Source organism: Alternaria dauci, chromosome 2 (assembly GCF_042100115.1).
Source record: "Alternaria dauci strain A2016 chromosome 2, whole genome shotgun sequence".
In the NCBI taxonomy this organism is placed as follows: domain Eukaryota; kingdom Fungi; phylum Ascomycota; class Dothideomycetes; order Pleosporales; family Pleosporaceae; genus Alternaria; species Alternaria dauci.
The window spans coordinates 4,863,698-4,882,737 of record NC_091273.1 but is presented as its reverse complement, the minus strand read 5'-3'; the positions used below and the strand labels follow the sequence as shown (position 1 = coordinate 4,882,737).

The window sequence follows — 19,040 nt, the reverse complement described above, 5'->3', positions numbered from 1 at the left end:
GTGGACCCCTCCAAACCCTGGCACTTCGCAACTGGAGCCTCAACTGACCGTCAACCAAACCTTACCGCTCGCTCAGCCTCCCAAACATGCCCGCAAAAGTCGTATACGGAAAGAAGAGGAATGGAGAGCGGACAGCATTCACAAAGTTCCTGTCCCCCGAGAAAGAGGCTGCGCACAGAGAAGTTGAGGACAAAAATGCGACTAGCGGCAGAGCACGTGATCGACAACGGCCAACAGAAGCAGAAAGAGACGACATATTGGTGTTGGAGCAGGGATTGGGAAAACTACGAATAGAGCATACACAGCCTGCGGAAGATGCGGGTACCTCGAGAAAACGATCGCAATCACGGAAAGCGAAGCCTGGACGCATTGAAGATACTATAAAAGAGAATGCCGTTCCACTTGAGGATGTCTTGGAACAGAGCATGCAAGCCCTATCGATCAAGGCCACGAAGGAGGACGAGTCCAAGCTACTCAAGGAACCACGAAAACCCCGAAAGGTACTTAGCGACCGCAACATCAACGCTATGAACAATGCCCACGAACTAGACCGACCAACCCCGAAACCAAAGAAGGAGAAGAAACGTGTGGTGCCTATCGTGGTGGCCCAAGACGTTGTTGCCACACCTATAGTAACCCCCGTACAGATAGAACCAGCTCTTTCGAAACAAGCGTCCATACAACGAACAAGATGCTTACCTACGCCCGAGCCGACACCGGAGCCCGAGGATGTCTACACCGCGTATGCTTCCCCACTGTTGGCGCTCAGCGACAGAAAGAAGGTCATAGGGTTTCAGGAGTGGTCAGACGAGCTGGCACCGCACTTTGAAGTCACCAAGATTGCAGAAGCTTCCTTCTCGGAAGTATACAGATTATCTGCGATTTCGCCCGCAAACGGAGTCAAAGAAGAGTCGGTGCTCAAAGTCGTAGCGCTCAAGACGCCACCAGCTGTGCCTCTACCAAGCCAATTGCATGCTCGTGCAGTTCGCGATCGAGAGGCCCAGCTAGAGAAGGAGATGGAACAACGCGAACAGGATGATGCCTATAAGTCACAGGTTGATGACGTTGCTTCCGAGGTTAAGCTCCTTCAGAATCTCACTCACATTCCTGGTTTTACCGTCTTCCGCGACCTTACAATTGTGCAAGGTAGACCTTCGGCTTCCTTCAACGATGCGTGGAAGGAATGGAATAAAGCACGGCCACGTGGCAAGAAGAGCGAGTTTCCTGACCCAAGCAAGAAGGCCAGCTATGATGAGTTCCAGCTCTGGGCGGTGGTAGAGATGCAGGACGCTGGTACGGATGTTGAGAAGCTCATGGAAACAGGTGGCATGTCTTCGATATGGGAAGCCTGGGATGTCTTCTGGGGCGTGGCGATTAGTGTAGGGAAAGCAGAAGAGGCATGTCGGTTCGAGCATCGCGACTTGCATCTCGGTAACATTTGCGTCCGATCTTCACGCACAGGTGGGGACGTGATGCAGCCCTCTATCAAAGACCCTCTGCGCCGCAAACTCCGCTTCACGGGTCTGGATACAACGGTCATCGACTACACCTTGTCACGCGCAGACATCCTCGCTTCTTTGCCCCAGTCCCGAAGGCTATCTACCATGTCGCATGTCTCAAGCTCCACGGCCGCGTCTGCAACTGAAGAAACGGTCGACGTCGCTTATCTGGATCTCAACAAGGATCTCGCGCTCTTCCATGGCGACGCAAGTGAGGAATACCAGTACGAAATATACCGTTACATGCGCGGTGTGGCAGTCTTCGATAACCCACTGCATGTTATCTATGACGAACAGTTTGACGCAGCGCATGAGGAGGAAGAGGGACAAGAAGACGAAGAGGAGCCGGAGCAAGTGCCAGTAACGCCCCGACGCTCACCCAGAAAGAACAATCACATTCGCTTCGACTCTGGAGACGAGGAGCCACCAGCGCTCCGGAGGTCACCCAGGAAGCACAAGGACGAGGCTGTACCTGATATTGAGCAAAGTCTCAAAGAAGAGGAGGTGCAGCCTGAAGAAGAAGAAGACAACGACGTTTGGCGCGATTTCCACCCTAAAACAAATCTCGTCTGGTTGCACTTTCTGCTCCACAAGTTACTGAATCATCTCGCCGCTATTTCTTCCCCACCACATCACGACTCGTCCCGTCCTATCGTTTCTAAACGCGATGAGGTCGATACGAAGAAAGTTGAGAAGAAGGCTATGAGGCTGTACAAGGTCTTGCAGAGGGTCAGTGAGTTGCTATGTCCTGTCGCGTTGGGTTGGGAAGAGGGATTGGGTAGCGCGAAGGAGTTGGTAGTGCTTGCGTTGGAAGAGCGGTGGGTTAGGGTAGAGGATGTTGAAGGTTGAGGAAGATGTACATATCCGATGCATTGCTGAGTGTTTCAGGCGGGCTTTTTGCATTAGATGGCGTTTAAAGTTGCGGCATGGGTTTATGAAATCACGAATATGAGCATAGATAACATCAACCTTATTTTCTCGATGCTCCATTGTGCTCTCGAGATTTACTGGTGCTATCTGCTCTTCGCTGCTTGGCCCGATCGATATGAGTGGGGTCAGTGCTAATCAAGATGTCAGCCACTGTCGACCAGTGAAGGACTAGCGCGATCTACACGTGCTGCGAGCGACCAAGCCTGCTCACCTCTACTCGTTTAGGAGACTACACCATAAGCAACCGCCCTATATGCGCCTGCGCTCATGAAGGTTTCGCGATGAGGATGAGACAGCCTATCGCGTCCTTCTCCGAAACACTAGAAGGCGGACGGCTAAACAGCCAAACCCCGTACGGCCAGAACCCGTAAACTGCAGCCGAACGACGCCACACCACGAGGTCACTAGTCGTAACGTCACCAAGAAACTGTTTCGTCTCAAGTTAAACCAAAAATATCGATAGTACAGATGCCTAGCATTCTGACCACTCAAATGAGAGAACCCCACCTTACCATCTCGATACGTGCAGACGAAGAAGGGAGGTCCAACGGTGTCTAAGCGACCCATACACCCGGTCTGATTTCCTCTTCAAAGCCGCGGCCCATCGAATTCATTGACGCTGACGCCTTGGCCACGTCAAATGATTCTAAGCGAGGCCAATGGCGTGCGGTCAAGCACGGCAAAGCATACCTCGCTTAGAGCTTCAAAGAGGCAAAAAGAGATTAGAGGCGCAGTTTGAACATGAACACGGTGTATACGGTAGGTGGGCGTACACAATGCATGATCAAAGGCCAGGCGTTGGGTAAGCCAGCCCCCCCCCGACCGGAATAGTTAGTCCATCTTCCATGTCGCCCGTGTCTACTTGGATCTCTTTTTACAACGTTCTCCCATTCCGTACCGTTGTCGTTGTCGTCATCCTCTTCTTCTCCTTCTGCTGCTCTGGTTCTAGGTTTATTTCGCCGACCCCATGCGTTCTTACGCACGAACAGGCCTGCTGGCCACGCTCGCTATAGCAACGCAATTACTCGTCGTCGTGTCCGCGGCAGAAGACCGACCGCAAGGAGACTTCCGACGATGCTTAGAAGTCAGCCCAGAATGTCCAGTGTTTGCAACGCTATACGGGTACCGTCCTAACCTAGGCGGCAATGCCTTTCTCTGCGCCCTCTTCGCCATCCTGTGTATCGGCACGCTGGTCATTGGCATTATGAGCAAGACATGGACCTACACGGCTGCACTGGCAGTTGGTACCTTTCTCGAAGCCGCAGGTTACGCTGGGCGCGTCATGATGAACGACAACCCCTGGAGCGAATCTGGTTTCAAACTGCAAATCTGCTGTCTTGTCCTCGGTCCTAGTTTTGTTGCGGCTGCCATCTACCTCACTCTGAAGTACTTTGTCTTGTACTGCGGACCCCAGCATTCACTCATCAAGGCACGTCTCTATCCCTGGATCTTCATCGGCTGCGACTTTGGTTCCATTGTGCTCCAGGCATGCGGTGGCGGTCTGGCGGCCGCGGGTGGTACAAACAACAGAAAGCTTATCGACGCCGGCAACAACCTCATCGTAGCTGGTATTGCGTTCCAGGTCGTTACCATGGCTGTGTGTGGTGGACTGATCCTCGTTTACATTTTCCGATACCGCAAGGCCCAGAACCAACACAATACCATTGGGGAGAAGAGCACGTACGAAATGGACAAGGAGACTGGTGCTGTGAAGCTTGCTAAGGTCAAGCTGTTCGGATGGATGATCGTGTTGGCATACACTACTGTGCTTATTCGGTGCATCTACCGTTTACCGGAGATGGCTGGTGGATGGGGAAACGCGCTCATGCGAAACGAGAAGGAGTTCCTCTTGCTCGACGGCATGTAAGTTCCAATGATCCATGTCCTTTACCCCATAAACAAGACACTAACAACGATATACAGGATGTTAGCTATTGCTTGCACCGTGCTTGTGTGCTTTCACCCTGCGTACTTCTTCCCTCCCTTTGCTGCTTTCCGCCGTAACAAGTAGCCGTTTCTTTTTTCGAATCGCCATTGTTAGATATGTGGATGTGTTCATCTGTTGTAACGGTCGCTCCGTAGAATACTAGCACTATGATCTTGATAGCCTTTTAGCATAGCGAAGCCATTATAGACAATACCTTTCTATTTCACACTGCAATGCCTACTTAGCCACTCAGAACCTGACATGGTAGTTTAGAGGGAGGTATCCTGCCGAAGCTTTGAGTAGATTGATTTACTCAAATACAGGAACTGTCACTTTCGAAACATCTGCCCTCTCTGCAGACCGATTTCCACACCACTTTTGCCCGTCCTACACAGCTCCCCATCTCTCCGCATACCGATCATTCCCCGAGTCCACGTTCCTCTCATGCTCACTGCGATCCGCCACAAACTGCGCCGTCTCCTCACCGAATACCTCCGCCATCCACGCAAACGCCAGATCCATACCAGCCGAGATACCAGAGCTAGTCCAAATATTGCCATCAACAACCCATCGGGCCTTTGCAACCCACTCGACATTGGGATGTTGAGCTTTGACCTTGAATGAAATAGTTAGTCACCAATCCGATGTGATTCATAGACGAGAGGAGGTTCAACATACAACGTTGAAAGCACGCTTGTTAGTCGTAGCCCTCCTGCCATCTAACAAGCCAGTCCGAGCCAGGATCTCGCTGCCCGTACAGACGGTCAGGATCCACTTGATACTTCCTTTCCCACTCAAATCCAATCTCTTTAGATACTCAACCTGTGGCTTCATCCACGCGTCGCTGTCTGGTCCGCGTGCTCCTAGACCTCCTGGGAGGAGCAACACATCCAGATCATCCGGTGCATTCTCGAATGTGTGTGTTGGAACCGCGGATTGCGAGAATAGAGAGCCTTGTTGGTCTTGCATAGAGTTCTGGGTTGGCACTGGATCTAGCGTGTAGGCGATGGTGCAGAGGGTGAGGGTATGGCTGGATGACAGGATGTTGAAGGCGTCCAACGGGCCGGCCCAGTCTAGGAGTTGGAAACCGGGAAAGATTACAACGCCAATCTTTTGGGGGAGAGGGTGAGCTGCCATGTTAAAGTTTGGGGATTGATGATCGCGTTTGCGCAGTTGCAATGGTGACTCGAGTGGAGGTGACTATCAGATCGAGAATAAGTTTCGTGGTTATCTCTTTAGTTATATACGGTATGCTGACACTCACTTGGATCTATTAGGTTTTGTGGGTGATACCGTGAAGCAAGGAATTGGTAATCCGATCGGGCTTGGTACTCCAGTTAGGGGGGGGGGGGGGGGGGGGGTGGGATCCCGGGAAAGCGGAGTAGCGCCCACGCGCCTTAGACGCTATTGTCCGCACGTTTTGATCCTAGAGAGTCGAGAGTTTGTCACAAGACATGGCGATAACGGCTCCACGGCCGGTAAGACCACGTTGTACATTTCAGTCAAAACGGTAAGATGAGCAAGGTCAACACTTTCAACATGACTAGAGTCGGTGCGAAAACGGGCCAATAGTCTTATCATTGACATCTACACGACGCCGTTCATGTGTACTCCCTGTGCATCCTGTTGCTGTACTGTGAGCATCTGTCTTGCTCGGTCGATTCTTTCCTTTGTCAGAATGTAGCTCTTGGGAATGTCAGCCCTTTGAACCATCTCCTCGTGCACGGCGGTCAAGTCTTTGCCGTCAATCTCACCAAGTATCATGTCGACAATGGCCTTGCCGCACAATGTACCGTTTGGCATACCGTGTCCTGTGTATCCCCCGGCTAGCCACAAGCCTTGTCTATCCGGCACCTTACCAACCCACGGGTGATCATCGCGCGAATAACCCATGATACCAGTCCATTGTGCCGCGGCTTTAAGCTCGTTCAGACCCTCTGTCTGCCCACCCAACTCCAACACCTTCAACAGCGCACTGCGGAGATATGCAGCAGAGCCTTCATCAATTACACTGTCATCAGAGATGCCTATGCTTGGAAAGTGTCCTGCTCCGCGGCCGCCACCAAACATCAGATGACCACCAGGGTTTGGAACGCCCTCAAATGGACGTTGAATGAGATAGTCATCATTGTTTGCTGGTTGGCCTAGAGCCGCAACCATGCCGTATGAGTCTGGTAAGAGGGTCATCCCTGCAGGTGGGAAAAGCGCTGACATCTCCCCACGACAGGGGACGATGAGATCGGCGAAGTGGGGTAGGAGAGCGGACGTGTAGCCATTCGTGGCGAGAATGACTGTCTTGCTGCTGATGGTGCCGCGAGGCGTGTGGAGAGTGTGCGTGCCGTCTGACGAAGTAATCTCGGTGACGGGAGTCTTGGTCTGTAGGTTGAGCTGGCCGTTCTTGACGAGCTTCTGGAGAACAAAGGTAACTAGCTTATATGGCCATAGACTCGCAGCCCCTTCACTTAGTGTCGCTCCAACACAGTCGGGTGCGACACGGTGCTTCTTGAATTCCTCCTTGTCCTTAATGACTGTGACATGGCGTGCGATTTCAGGTGCTGTTTTCTTGAGATGTTCGATTTCCCTCTCGGCCTCGCTCATCGCCTCTTCGGTCCAGAATGTGCGACAGCCAGTTACGTCACGCCACTCGCAAGGCACGCCATTGTCCTGAATGTAGGAACGCACCGCAGCGACGTTCTTAAGTTCGAATTCGGCTACGTCGCTACTCCGATCGAAGAGGAGGGGTTGGCAGTGTCCGCCATTCTGTTTGCGCAATCGTCAGCAAATGTGCGCCATAGGTTCCAATCGGACGATCGTGACATTGGGAAGTCGACTTACCCTTCCTGTGGCGCCCCAACACGCCTCTCTAGCCTCGAGCAGAACAATGCTCTTACCGGAAGCCCTCTTATCCTCCGAGAGATACCTGGCTGCACTTGTGCCCGTTATTCCTGACCCGACGATAACGATGTCAGCCTCCGCAGGTAATTGCTCTGTTGTGCAGTGGCCGATGAGGAACTCATTCGGTTCGGTGTGCCAGAAGGAGTCCGACGAGGTAGGTGTTGGGAGAGTCGCGCGTTCGTGCTTCATGGTAGGTGCGAGTATGGATGGAGTACAGGAGAGGGAGGGTGGAACGGATCGCGATTGAATCTTAAGTATACGTTCGCTCTATGCAAACCCTGGGTGACAAGCGGATTCGGTGTAGTGAATGTTGTCCTCCAGATTCTGAATGCGCGTTTTTGTACCGACGAATGGTCAACCTCATGTGGGAGTGATGGAGGGGTGGTGGGTCGTAGTCCGGAACTCGACGTAGTGCTTATGCGACCTGGAGTATCATGTCGTTAATTCCGATGATAGGAGATGATGTGCACGGCGTTCAACGCAGGCATGTCCGGTATCAAAGTCGTCATCGCGTACTGTCGGGAGTTTCATAGAAGTACCTGAAGACATGAAGGTACTCCCGAAGTGGTGAGATCAGCTGGTACCTGGTTCATGGCAGGTTGCGGAACCGGAGCAGCGCCCGCGAGTCAGGCCGATTATGTAAAAAGAGGCAGTGCTGATGAACTCCGACAACTCTAAGAACTCGGACCAAGAACAGCATGATTGCTCGTGAAATCACAACACATCGGTGAGGACACACGCACAAAAAGTTGTCAAACGAAGTACGGTGACATTTCATACTGATATCAATTTGTACCTAGGTATGCTCAAAGCTACTATACAGCCAAGTAACGACAGAAAAGAAAGCAGAAGGCAAAACCGATAGCAGCGTCGAAGCCAGCTCGAATCCGCGCCTCATTATTACAGTACTCAGAATAATCTGCGCATAACCTCATCCAACCATCTCGTCATCATTCATCGTTACGCTCATCAAAATCTGGCCAGGCGTTCACCAGTAGGTGTGATGCAGCCAGCGGTACCATCAATCGTTCGTCTGGTCTATTTCCGTCGCTGAACCAGCTCTTTGGCTGAAGCCGTCAGCGAGTACCCATTGAACAACCAATCGTTCGAGTGCCGTCCCCTCCATGGATCGCTTCCACTTGTACTCCGCCGACCCGCGTCTTGTATGCTAGGCCTGCCGCTTTGTACCGGCACTGCGACGGGCCGTGTCGAACTGGTAGGACTTTTGGTGGAAGCACGCCCTTGTGCGCAAGGTGCTTGGTTAGGCGGCATGACCATGGGCGACTTGGAGGCTTTGCGAGACGTAGCTTCACGAGAGCGGCTTCGTGAGCGACCACGAAGGCGTGCTGAAATAGCACCGAAGAAGGACTCTTCGGTCGGCGAAGCTGTCGCGCGGGCCGTTGGTGACGCTGGGGAATACGGTGGGGATATTTGACCCGAGGACTGTGATTTTTGTGAATCGACAGTGTTTGTTCGGATTGGTGGCGGCATAGGCTGGTTGTGAGATGCCATGTTGCTGGCCACAGATGGATGTGCAAGCAGTTGAGATGTGGGCAAAGTGCGCTTCGTCTCTGCGCAAGAGAGCAGCAGCCTGTTACAGACGAAATTGACAAAAGATGACTGCAGATGAAAGGATGTGAGGCTCAAAAGTCAGGCCGTCAGCACAATATATAACACCTACGCCGCAAACCGTTCTCGTCATTCTCTTTGATCTGTGTCCTCACCATTTACTTGGCGCATATCGCAACCCAAACAAGATGTCGGTGACTTGTTACAATATCGCTGCATTGCACCCAATCAGAAGCCTCGAACATCAGGCGGGACCTCCAGTTCGCCATGTTCCTCAAGCAAGCTCACCGACCCCCCACTTCGGAGCGAGCGTCTAGAGCCCCACCGTCCACTGCAAAGCCAACGCATCTAACCGAAAACCCAGACCTAGAGAGGCTCCCGCTGCAATCAAGGGCTAGCGGCAAGCCAATCAATGCTGATGATATGCCTCTGGACGGCAATTTTGGGGTCACCGGTTTTGAGGGGTGCGAATACTTCCAAGGTTGTGTCCGCCAGAGTGGTCACCTCGCGCTCCTTGAAATTCGTGCGATCAATTGTTAGTTGGTGCCTACTTCCATATCCATCACGTCAGTCGCATCGGAATAGAGCGAAATTGCCAACAGCTGTTACGCAATGTCGCGTTGGACTGTCACAGAGCTACAAAGTCCCGCGGGAATCGTAGTCCTCCATGGCGGAACATGCATCTCTCAGACCACCATGCGAGATAAAGTGATTATGCGCGTCTTGTATCGAAAACAAGCTCTCGAGTACCAAGAAATCCCCATCAGACATAGCTGCTTGATGGCTTGTGTTGCTGACAAGCCACCAGCCAGAAGCGACATGGTGCTTAATAACATACCAACACCCCGCACCGTGGTGTCACGTCAAGGCTTTCGCCTGTTCCAGGCCTGTGGGCGCACACCAGCTGGATGTGAGGTGATGAAAAGTCGGTAGTGCGGCTGAGAAGACAAAGAAGAAAGGTAGTGTGGGCTTGACGTGTGAGCGCATTGTCGCAAATGCCAGACTGAGCGGGGTGTGGAAGGAAATGGACACACGCGCAAATCTACAGGAGCCTTCTACGACGCCGCAGCACCCAACAAAGCACCCCTGATCTAAGAAGGTCTGTGATACACTTGTACAAAGAAGACGTCTTCCTACAAACCATTTTTATAGGTTACAAAGTCCGCTGCGTGGTGATCTTTCGGAGCGTGACAGCAAAAAGCAAAAGAAAGATTCGCGAAAACAGCAAAAAAGATCTTTGCATCCTCCGGGAGTCGAACCCGAGCCAATTGCTTGGAAGGCAATTATCCTACCGTTGGACCAAGAATGCTTGATGAACAAAAACAGATGATAGACATAATATAACGTCACGATATTAAACCCACAATGACCAAGTTCTTGTCCGCAATACATGTGCTCATCAAATATTAGCGCACACATGATTCAAAATGAAAATGTGTAATTAAGATTTTCCATTAGATTCTACACACATGCTCTGACTTCATCCGCTTTCTCTATCTACTTCCCAACACAACGAAAATTACACAAGAAAACCGTTAGCGCTTCTAGTTGGCAGCAGCAATCTGGCGACGCTCATTCAATCCACTACGCTTGCCGTAGCCAGTCTGGGGCTTGCCGTAACCCTCAGCAGGGGTAGGCTGGTAAGCTGCAGGAACAGCAGGAGTGGAAGTGGCGCCAGCAGGGTAGGGAGTGTTGTCATAGGCAGGGGCAGACGTGGGGTGGACGGGAGTCGGAGTCGATTCTACAGTGGAAGAGCAAGGAGTAGACGAAGCCTCGCCGTAAACCTGGGTGCTGTACGCCGAAGACTTGGCTGGGGACGGTGTAGCTTGGCTGTATACGTCGGACGACTTGGCGGGAGTTACGGATGCGGAGCTGCTCTCGCAGGGAGTGGAGCTGGCGCTTGCAGGGTAGTGTTCCACGGGAGTGGTCGCCGGGTAAGGCTTGGTAGAGATGGTAGAGAGAGTCGACTTGACATCCTCGCCGTAGCCGGTGTTGTCATTGTAAGATGGCTTGGTGTAAGCAGCAGGGGTAGAAGCGCTGTAGGCAGAAGACTTGGCTGGGGTAACGGAAGCAGTGCTGCTCTCGCAAGGAGTAGAGCTGGCCTCAGCAGGCTTTGAAGCGCTGTAGATCGAAGACTCAAGAACAGGGGTAGAAGCACCATAGGCAGAGGACTCGGCAGGAGTTGAGGAAGCAGAGCTGCTCTCACAAGGGGTGGAGCTGGCCATTGCAGAAGAAGCAGTGCCATAGGCAGGAGCAGAAGAGCCAGGACCGTAAGCAGGAGCCGAGGAAACAGCACCATAGGCAGGAGTAGACTCAGGGTAAGCATGCTCCTTGGAAGAAACAGTAGCCGTGGTCGACTTTCCATTCTCGCCATATGCGTTTCCGCCGTTGTAGGATGGCTTGGTGTAGATGGTTGCAGGTGTGGAAGCCGGGTAAGACTCTTCAACGGAAGATGAGTGACCCTTCACCGGACCGGCAGGGTAAGAGGGGTGGTTGCCCTCACCCTCGACAGGCTTCTCGGGAGTCGATGGGTAAGAGGAATAGGTGTTCTCACCCTCGGTAGGCTTCTCAGGAGTGGCCGGGTAGGAGGGGTGGTTATGCTCGCCCTCAGTGGGCTTGCTGGGGGTGGCAGGGTACGAAGGGTAGTTGCTCTGGCCCTCGGTAGGCTGCTTAGGGGTCGAAGATGGCTTTCCGTGGCCGTAGGAGCTGTCGTGAGCAGGGACCGAGGTAGGGTAGGCGGGGTGGTCGTTGCCCTTCTTGGGGGTTGAGGTAGCTTCGTGCTTCTTCGTCTGCTCGTACTCGCAAGTGTAGGCCTGTCCGGGCTTGGTGACGGTGACAGTCTTGGCTTCATGGTGGTAGACACCTGCCTCGTAGTGCTTAGCAGTTGGGTATGCGACCTCGGTGTCATGGTCGTAGACGGTGGTTGTGGGCTTCGCGACCTCATAGTTGCCGGTGGTGGAGGCATAGATCGTGGTGTGCTTGATCACGGTTTCGGTGACGGTCTTGCCACCGTTAACCTTTGTCTCATAGGCAGCATAAGCACCAGTGATGTAACCAGTCTGCTTGGCTTCGATGGACTGACCTCCGTAGGTGCATGTCTCGCCAGCCTTCGCAGTCTTGGTAGCCTCAGCAGGGTAGGTAACTGGGTGGTCAATGGTGACGTCCTTGCTAGGGATCGTGTAGACACCGGGCTTCTCGTAGGTAGTGACCTCAGGCTTGGGAGTGCCGTAGGAGTACTCGTGGACATATTCAGACCACTTTCCGCCCTTGTACTCCTTGACGTTGACGGGTTGCTTCTTCTCGCCCTCCTTGTAGAGGCCGGAGCCGGGGTATCCAGGAAGCGCGTGGGGACCAAGTTGGTTGTATGGCACCTCTTCGATCTTCTCGTACAGCTCGTACCAGCAACCCTCAGTGCCGTTCTTGTAGGCAACGCCGGTCGGCGCAGCGTAGCCACTGGTAGCAGTGGCAGAGTGGGTGATGGTCTTCTTGGTATGGTAGACAACAACAGGTTGCGCTGTCTTGGTGATTGTAGCGTAGTTGTTGTCGTAGTCTTTGATCACAGTCGATACGTAGGCGTCCTCATCCCACTTGGCGCAGTCCTTGCCGCCATAGGCAGGAGAAACGCAGGTAGGGTACGGCTGGTGCTGGGTAGTCACAGTGACCGGCTGCTTGCCATAGCCTGGGACGATAGTGGTGTATCCGATAGGCTTTGCGGAGGTGCTAGGCTTGACAGCCGAGCTGGACTCCACATCCGCACCGTATCCACCATAGGCCTCGTAGGCAGCTGCAGTGGCAGCGAAGATCAGTGCGTACTTCATTGTGATGGTTGGTGTTGGAATTAGATATTAGGTATAAATATGATCGTGTATAACGAATGACTTGGGTGAGAGAGTATAGGAAAAAACGAGTGTAGGAAAGAGAGTTTGATAATTAAGTAGAATGTGTGGATGAAGAGAACAATGGCGAGACAAGATTGCCCATATATACTCACGGAATGAGCAGCTCCTGCCAACGCATGCCCCTGAGATGGTAGAGTTCACCGCTCGCTCGCTATCAGAATCCGGAGTTGTTCAGCTCTAGAACGCGCTACGTGCGCAATGCATTAGCATACCGCTCGCTAGTGGTTCTCCCCTTGAATGCACATGCGAGTACGAAGCATAAGCTTTTGGAGGCAAACGCTTGCTCAGGTACAGTCTTGACCCATCCATTTGGGATGGTGAGGCATCTGAGAAACAACACTTTGTCGACTTTTCGAAAGCAGTCTCATAAACTACAATCGTCATGTCGACATTCTTCTGCTCCCCTCATACCAGATTGTCGCTCGCCGAGTTTCAAGGGCACTTTTATGCATGCTTCCTTCAGCTCTCAGCTGTGGGGTGGGAAAAAGAGTAAGGGGCCCGTACCAATACAGGCGGACGTTTCCCCACAGACCAAGGCTTGATACCTCATAACATGCCGACAATTGTGATCTTGCTTTCAGCTCGCCCATCGTAAGAACAGTAATTGTGCTTCCGCTGTCCAATGAGGTTTCGATGTTTGTTTTTGAACCTCAATTCTAGACCTTGTGGCTCTTGCGTATCCAATAGCGTGGGTTTGGAAGGATCCCGTCTCCATTGAACGCACGTTCAGTTCGGCTGATGATTGCTGAGGTTGCCGACCCTGTGTAAATCATTGAGCAGCAACAATCAGTATGCGATTGTGATAAACGGTATAGTGTGAATAACGACGCAAAGTGTTGAGTAACTCCCTACTTGCCCGTAAAGAGTTTGTCCGATGCCTCTCCTCTCATGGTGGCAGGATACCAGGGGGACTGATTCAGATCCATGCTACTGTATGCAGTGCTTCGGGCTCGCTCCTGCCATGCCGTTTGGTGTTCGTGCTGTGTTCGCCAGAGCAAAGACCACGTCAGGGGCTGCGCCACATCTGCTTCTGTACTAGCGCTTCCTCTTTAGATTCCGCTAGCGCCCAACCTCCCGTATACGGAGATGTCAGACCAGCAATACAAAGCTTTGGCGACTCGCGAAGTGGGCGTCCAAAGCACGTGCTTGGTTCATTGTAGTATGAAAGCTTCATAGTTACGCGAATGTAAGCTTGGTGGGAGCGAGGTGCTGATCGTAACCCCTTCAGTGCAGGGAGCCTTCGGAGACTGCCAAGACCGGACCTCGCATCGCCGCCAGAATACGGAAGTCACTTCAAATTCTACAGAGCTGTACCGCCATCTCCTGTACGCCTGTACATTATCTCGTTGTGCGACTTCCTCACTGAACGAAGTGCCTGACCGACGGTCATCCATGACGGGCGTCCTTCGTTGATAATTGCCAGAATGACGAAACTTGCAAACAAGCAATGGGCGACAACACGAAATTTCCCGGTACCATATTTAGCTTCCTGAGATGGGGTAAAAGGCAGACGTTGCCCAGTGCCGAACGTGATGAACTCAAGGTATAGTGCAACATCTCCCAGTTTTTGGAAAGAAGTCCACGGGTAGTATGACCAGCATGTTGGGAGGCATGCCCACCCACCCTAAATACCCTCGAATTATTCCTATCGGAAAACTCGATAACCAAAATTTCGCTCTATGTTTCTAGTGGTATGGTCATTCCTTCGCCCTTTTCCACAATAGTGGTAGAAGACGCGTCACCCGTCAGAGCCGTCAAACGCATCATGTTTTCAACCATGGACACAGATTGCCACTCATCTAACTCTGAACGTGGAGGCATTGTGCGTCAAAAAGAAGAATGAAGTGTGTGATCGGGAAATCTCTTATTTCCATTACATGGTGCACGTCGTAGTCTTACGATACCATGCCGCTGTATGAAAGCTGGTAAGTCAATAGCGTATCCGTTCGTGTCAGGTTTCTTTGAGGTCTTAAGGTTGACAAGCACCTAGAGTCCCACATTAAGCTTTTCCATGTACGTTGTGATCTATTCAAGCAGGCGAACTGTATGTGGTGATAAATCATTGCGATAAGGATTGATATCGGTGTGCCGGAATTTGAGACTTACGCCAAAGACTACGGCTCGCCATGGTTTCTGGGAAAAGTTCATGAACCACAAAAAAGGTTCCACGTTTCTGTCCGCCCATGACTTTGCTTCCAAAACCCCTCTATTGCGCCATAGGCCGAATCACGACATGACAATCGGCTCCATCGCAGCGAACATCGTATACACATAGGTATATGCCGATCTTCGAGCGGGACATGATCCCAGGCTCATACAGTAGTAAAGTGTAAGCCGGTCTTGGCATAACGACCTGCGACCTCTTGGTACCCAACGAAAATGCGCTACTTTCTGGAACTGCTCCAGGAGTCGTGTCGTCGAAGGTGATACCCAGATTTTCATCTGAACATCTTGGGCCCACAATACCGCATATGATCCACATGTAGCTGGAGATGAGCATCGTCGACTGCACGAGCATTTATTTCATGCCGCTGGCACTCACTTCTCACCAAGCATCGTCGTACTCTACGCCACAAACTCGCACTTGAAGAAGTCTCTCCGATCCCGGTTGTAGTTCTTGTCCCTTTGGACTGTCGGAACAAGCCCAATCAAGAAAAAGCGGTGAAGGGCCGATGTAACGAGGTCTATCGATTATGGCCCCTATGGAATGCTGTGTATGCCAGAATCATTCGAGGATAAGCGCCGAGCTTAACCAATGACGGGTTTTGAGAACCTCCAGTAGACACAAAGATAACGGGCAGAAGGGTTGGGCAAAAACATCGTGGATCACCGCAAACATACGCCCCACCCGCGTACGACCAGGTCTACTGCCTGCAACGAATATTTCGATAAAGCTCTAAAAGAACTAACGAACGCATACAGTCATTGTCGCATATGCACGAAGAATGTTAGTGTTCTCTAGAACCTTTGCCCAATAAACCAGGGCCAGAATAACACCGCGGGGACCGCAAACGAAGTACGTTCTGCGTAATAAGGAATGGTGGCAGCCTTAGCAAGTGGTTAGGTAGCTCTTCCGTTCCAATGGAATAGCATTGAGAGGAAAAAAAACGTTGACAAATGGCAATAGCCATGGGCCGCTCCGTCATGCGCGAGACGGGCCGGACCTCATGATAAATCCCTTCAAGGCAGAGATGTCTCCCAAACAACGCGAAAAGGCAGGAACCCCCGGACCACGCCTCACTCGCGCATGGCAGGGCGACTAAGATAGTGGCATGCAGGGCAAGATGTGTACTGTTTGTCGCGAGATGTGGGGAGCTCGCAAGCATCCAAGACCGTTTCGGACGTATTTCAGTCGAGCCACGGTATGCGCTGATCCTAGGTGATAAGAACGGGAAGCTTAAACGGTTGATCTCGCAGGGGTATTTACCGGCATGAGTAAATTTCTCCGGGATCCCACCCTGGTCCACTCGCTGTCAGAATACCCAAGCCAGGGCGCTGACTCGTAATACATGCAATACGTGTCTTCGGCCCATAAGTATCTTGCAAGCCCAATTGAATGAGAAGTTTCAAAGTGTGCGATCTCAAGGGTTCGATTGTTTCAACATGGTTATCCCTCATTATTCTCTTACAGGCCTTGTCAGTGAGGCCGAGCAGGACCGAATCTGCCCTATACGGTATCTGCACAACCCTTTACAGTCCAATCCGTCCTGGATTCGTCGTTGCCCTATTTCCTTTCCAAGGGGCGGAGGCGAGGTTCACAATACTAAGGAACGGGTGTTCAATACCCTCAGTCCGCTCAATGGCATCTGCGACGTTCCTTACTGGAGCTCTATCGCCGATGTGTACGAAACCCGGTTCTGGAAGGAGGGTTTGGAGGCGGGGAGAACAACAATCTATCTTCTCGCAAGTGAGAAAGATGCGGAACATCTCCCAGTAAAGCATGGAATGGCTATTCAAGACATTGCACGTCGGGAACTTCGTCCTGGGTTCAAGCACCGTGTCTTGCGCTGCCCAGGTTACATGTACCCTTTTACCACGGACGCACGACGATACGAGCTCATAGCTGTATTCGCTTGCCTGCTTTTCCTTTTCGATGGTATGTTTACTCGTCCCAGCTTCGTGGCTCTGCTCTAGACCAACTGACTAACCTCAACGCTAGACCGGAGCGAAGTAGTAGGCGACAAGGAGGTTCCCCTGTTGATCGACGATTTTTGCAAGCGGCTAGAGGATCCCCAATACACATCGAAACTTGCAAAGACACCTCTACAAGCATTTCTCGACCAAGTCACATTCGACGTGCGTGCCGCTGATGCGCAAAAGGGAAACGGAGGCGAAGACATGTACAGAGAGCTCCGGAACCACGCGCTCCAGTCTATTAACCCCCCAGAGAAATTCACGTCATTGGACGACTACCTCAGATTCCGCGACGGAAACATCTGCGCAGGCTGGACCTTCGCTGCCGTAAAGTTCTCCCTAGCATCCAGTATCAACATGAAAGACCCCGCCATCGCGCACTTCATGAAGCTTGCGACAGAGCACCTTTCGATCGCCAATGACATATACAGCTACGAGAAGGAAGTACGAGCCTACCGCACAGGCCAATGCCCTGACCTAATCAACTTCGTCACCGTTGTGCAAGAACTGCTCAGTTGCCCCGACGAAGCCACAGCACTAGAAATGTCGTACGCTCTTCTGCTGCAGCGCGAACAATGGATCTGGGCGGAGTTGAAAAGGCTTGAGTCGGAGAACTTGAGTGAAGAGATGTGGGACTTTTTGAGGGGCATGTGGGCAAATCTGTCGGGGAACGCCTTCTTCAGTATGACGACTGTGCGATACGGCGGAGAGAAGTCGAGGATACCAAAGACGATGAGCGTATCAGAGCAGGTGAAAGTACCAGAGTGCAGTTGCGCGCTAAGTGGCAAAGCGGCGTCGGACAGCGGGTATTCGGATGACGCATCAGACGTTGTCAGTAAGACTGAGACCCCAAACGGCCTCAGTATGATCGATGCTTCGAATGGTATCGGCAAGGTCTTGGGTAAGTGAGCAGTAAGGCTGGTCTTCTCCCCTCGACCGATGTTGCTGTAGGTGGATTATGGATGTGGCGACGAGTTTCCTTTCCTGTAATGACCATATGAAGCAATGACATGCCATGAGATTTTTCGCTGTGTCTACGCGATCTGTTCATGCCCGAGACGAACCTTCAGCTGCCGAGAAACGCGATTAAGGCGAATGCACCGACGTTAGGCCGTGGTGTGCTCGCCTGATCGTAGGTCTTCATTCTCGACCTGCTAACCGCACTAAACACACTAGGAGTGATCACCGTTTGCTACAAAATCGTTAGTTTGGGCAAGCTCGAAGGTTTTGAAAGTGGTCTGGAGTTGAAGTTCTTGATGGTGGCTGAAGATAATGGCAACTTTTAGCGGCTCGGCAGAGCTGCATGACGGCCATGGAATTACGAAGTAACCAGGTTGATCTCTGAAGTCCCCGCAGCCGGCCTTGCAGCGCAACCGGCATCCGTGTATATTAATCCGCTACCGGCGTTTCCGACAACATCCAGCTCGCGATGATCTCTCGTGATATCGTACCTAGGTTTCGGGCTCCGATGGCTCGGCTTTTGTATTAGACGCAAGGTTTCACCGAGATAGCTTGGGGACGATCTCGAGAATGATAGCCAGCGCTCGAGCTTGCGTTGTCACCGCAATAAGTACTCCTAGAAGCCTTTAAAAAGACGCACGCTATACATAGCATGACGACTCGAGACACGTACGCGTTTCACGCGCCACCACATAAGCAATTAGCGGCACTAGCTGAACGCGGGGTGGCTTATCCTCCGCAAGGCTCCATTGGCATATTAGGCGGCTACCCTAGCAGTAACCAAGATCCGAGACCATGGCACCTCCCGGGATTGCTGAACAACTTCAACGATCCCCAATAACCTCTGAACTCATATCCTTACCATACCACGGAACACACACTGACCCGTTTCATTGGAGAGACCTCAAACAAAGACACCTGACCGTCGATGCATTCAATCGATTCCACATGACGCTCATTTCTCACCGTTGTAGCCGTCGAAGATTTTGCGTGTCTTAGCAACAGCAATCATGACCGAAAGCAGGCGCAGCTCCATTTCCAGCGATTGGTCTGAAGACAACCAGACCCCCTGCACTCGGTATTCCCTTCGAAGAGCCACACCATTCCGGATCCTGAAATACGCCGGATTCTTCGCATTAGGCTTAGGTCTTGTGTTTCTCCTCTCGACAAGAACATCAGTCTCGAGCAGAATCATACCAACGCGTGTCCCTGGACCTGTATCGATCC

At 52.1% G+C, this 19,040-nt stretch overlaps 6 protein-coding genes across 6 annotated transcripts; 3 read left to right on the top strand and 3 right to left on the bottom strand.

Annotated features, from left to right (window-relative positions):
• Positions 1 to 86: 86 nt before the first annotated feature.
• On the top strand, positions 87 to 2,348 carry ACET3X_003646 (uncharacterized protein; the record flags this gene model as incomplete). Its single annotated transcript, XM_069448944.1, has 1 exon — positions 87 to 2,348. One exon carries the CDS (start codon positions 87 to 89, stop codon positions 2,346 to 2,348), a length of 2,262 nt encoding a protein of 753 aa, XP_069310193.1.
• A 930-nt stretch (positions 2,349 to 3,278) lies between these two features.
• ACET3X_003645 (uncharacterized protein) lies at positions 3,279 to 4,440 on the top strand (the record flags this gene model as incomplete). The annotated part of the gene is made up of 2 exons (XM_069448943.1): positions 3,279 to 4,292; positions 4,353 to 4,440. Exons 1-2 carry the CDS (start codon positions 3,397 to 3,399, stop codon positions 4,438 to 4,440), a joined length of 984 nt encoding a protein of 327 aa, XP_069310192.1. The 5' UTR covers positions 3,279 to 3,396.
• A 303-nt stretch (positions 4,441 to 4,743) lies between these two features.
• Positions 4,744 to 5,493, bottom strand: ACET3X_003644 (uncharacterized protein; the record flags this gene model as incomplete). Its single annotated transcript, XM_069448942.1, has 2 exons — positions 4,744 to 4,971; positions 5,035 to 5,493. The coding sequence occupies 2 exons, from the start codon at positions 5,491 to 5,493 to the stop codon at positions 4,744 to 4,746; spliced, it is 687 nt and encodes a 228-aa protein (XP_069310191.1).
• A 450-nt stretch (positions 5,494 to 5,943) lies between these two features.
• ACET3X_003643 (uncharacterized protein) lies at positions 5,944 to 7,440 on the bottom strand (the record flags this gene model as incomplete). Its single annotated transcript, XM_069448941.1, has 2 exons — positions 5,944 to 7,116; positions 7,192 to 7,440. 2 exons carry the CDS (start codon positions 7,438 to 7,440, stop codon positions 5,944 to 5,946), a joined length of 1,422 nt encoding a protein of 473 aa, XP_069310190.1.
• Positions 7,441 to 10,242: 2,802 nt separating this feature from the next.
• ACET3X_003642 (uncharacterized protein) lies at positions 10,243 to 12,799 on the bottom strand. The gene has a single exon (XM_069448940.1). The coding sequence runs from the start codon at positions 12,636 to 12,638 to the stop codon at positions 10,365 to 10,367; it is 2,274 nt and encodes a 757-aa protein (XP_069310189.1). The 5' UTR covers positions 12,639 to 12,799; the 3' UTR covers positions 10,243 to 10,364.
• A 3,500-nt stretch (positions 12,800 to 16,299) lies between these two features.
• ACET3X_003641 (uncharacterized protein) lies at positions 16,300 to 18,396 on the top strand. The gene is made up of 2 exons (XM_069448939.1): positions 16,300 to 16,815; positions 16,879 to 18,396. Exons 1-2 carry the CDS (start codon positions 16,323 to 16,325, stop codon positions 17,760 to 17,762), a joined length of 1,377 nt encoding a protein of 458 aa, XP_069310188.1. The 5' UTR covers positions 16,300 to 16,322; the 3' UTR covers positions 17,763 to 18,396.
• Positions 18,397 to 19,040: the final 644 nt, after the last annotated feature.

What these genes read in the sequence shown, in the direction of transcription:
- ACET3X_003642 (XM_069448940.1), bottom strand. Translation starts at nt 12,638, where the DNA reads ATGAAGTACGCACTGATCTTCGCTGCCACTGCAGCTGCCTACGAGGCC.
- ACET3X_003641 (XM_069448939.1), top strand. Translation starts at nt 16,323, where the DNA reads ATGGTTATCCCTCATTATTCTCTTACAGGCCTTGTCAGTGAGGCCGAG. An exon ending in CCTGCTTTTCCTTTTCGATG is followed by an intron (nt 16,816 to 16,878) that starts GTATGTTTACTC and finishes CCTCAACGCTAG; the next exon opens with ACCGGAGCGAAGTAGTAGGC.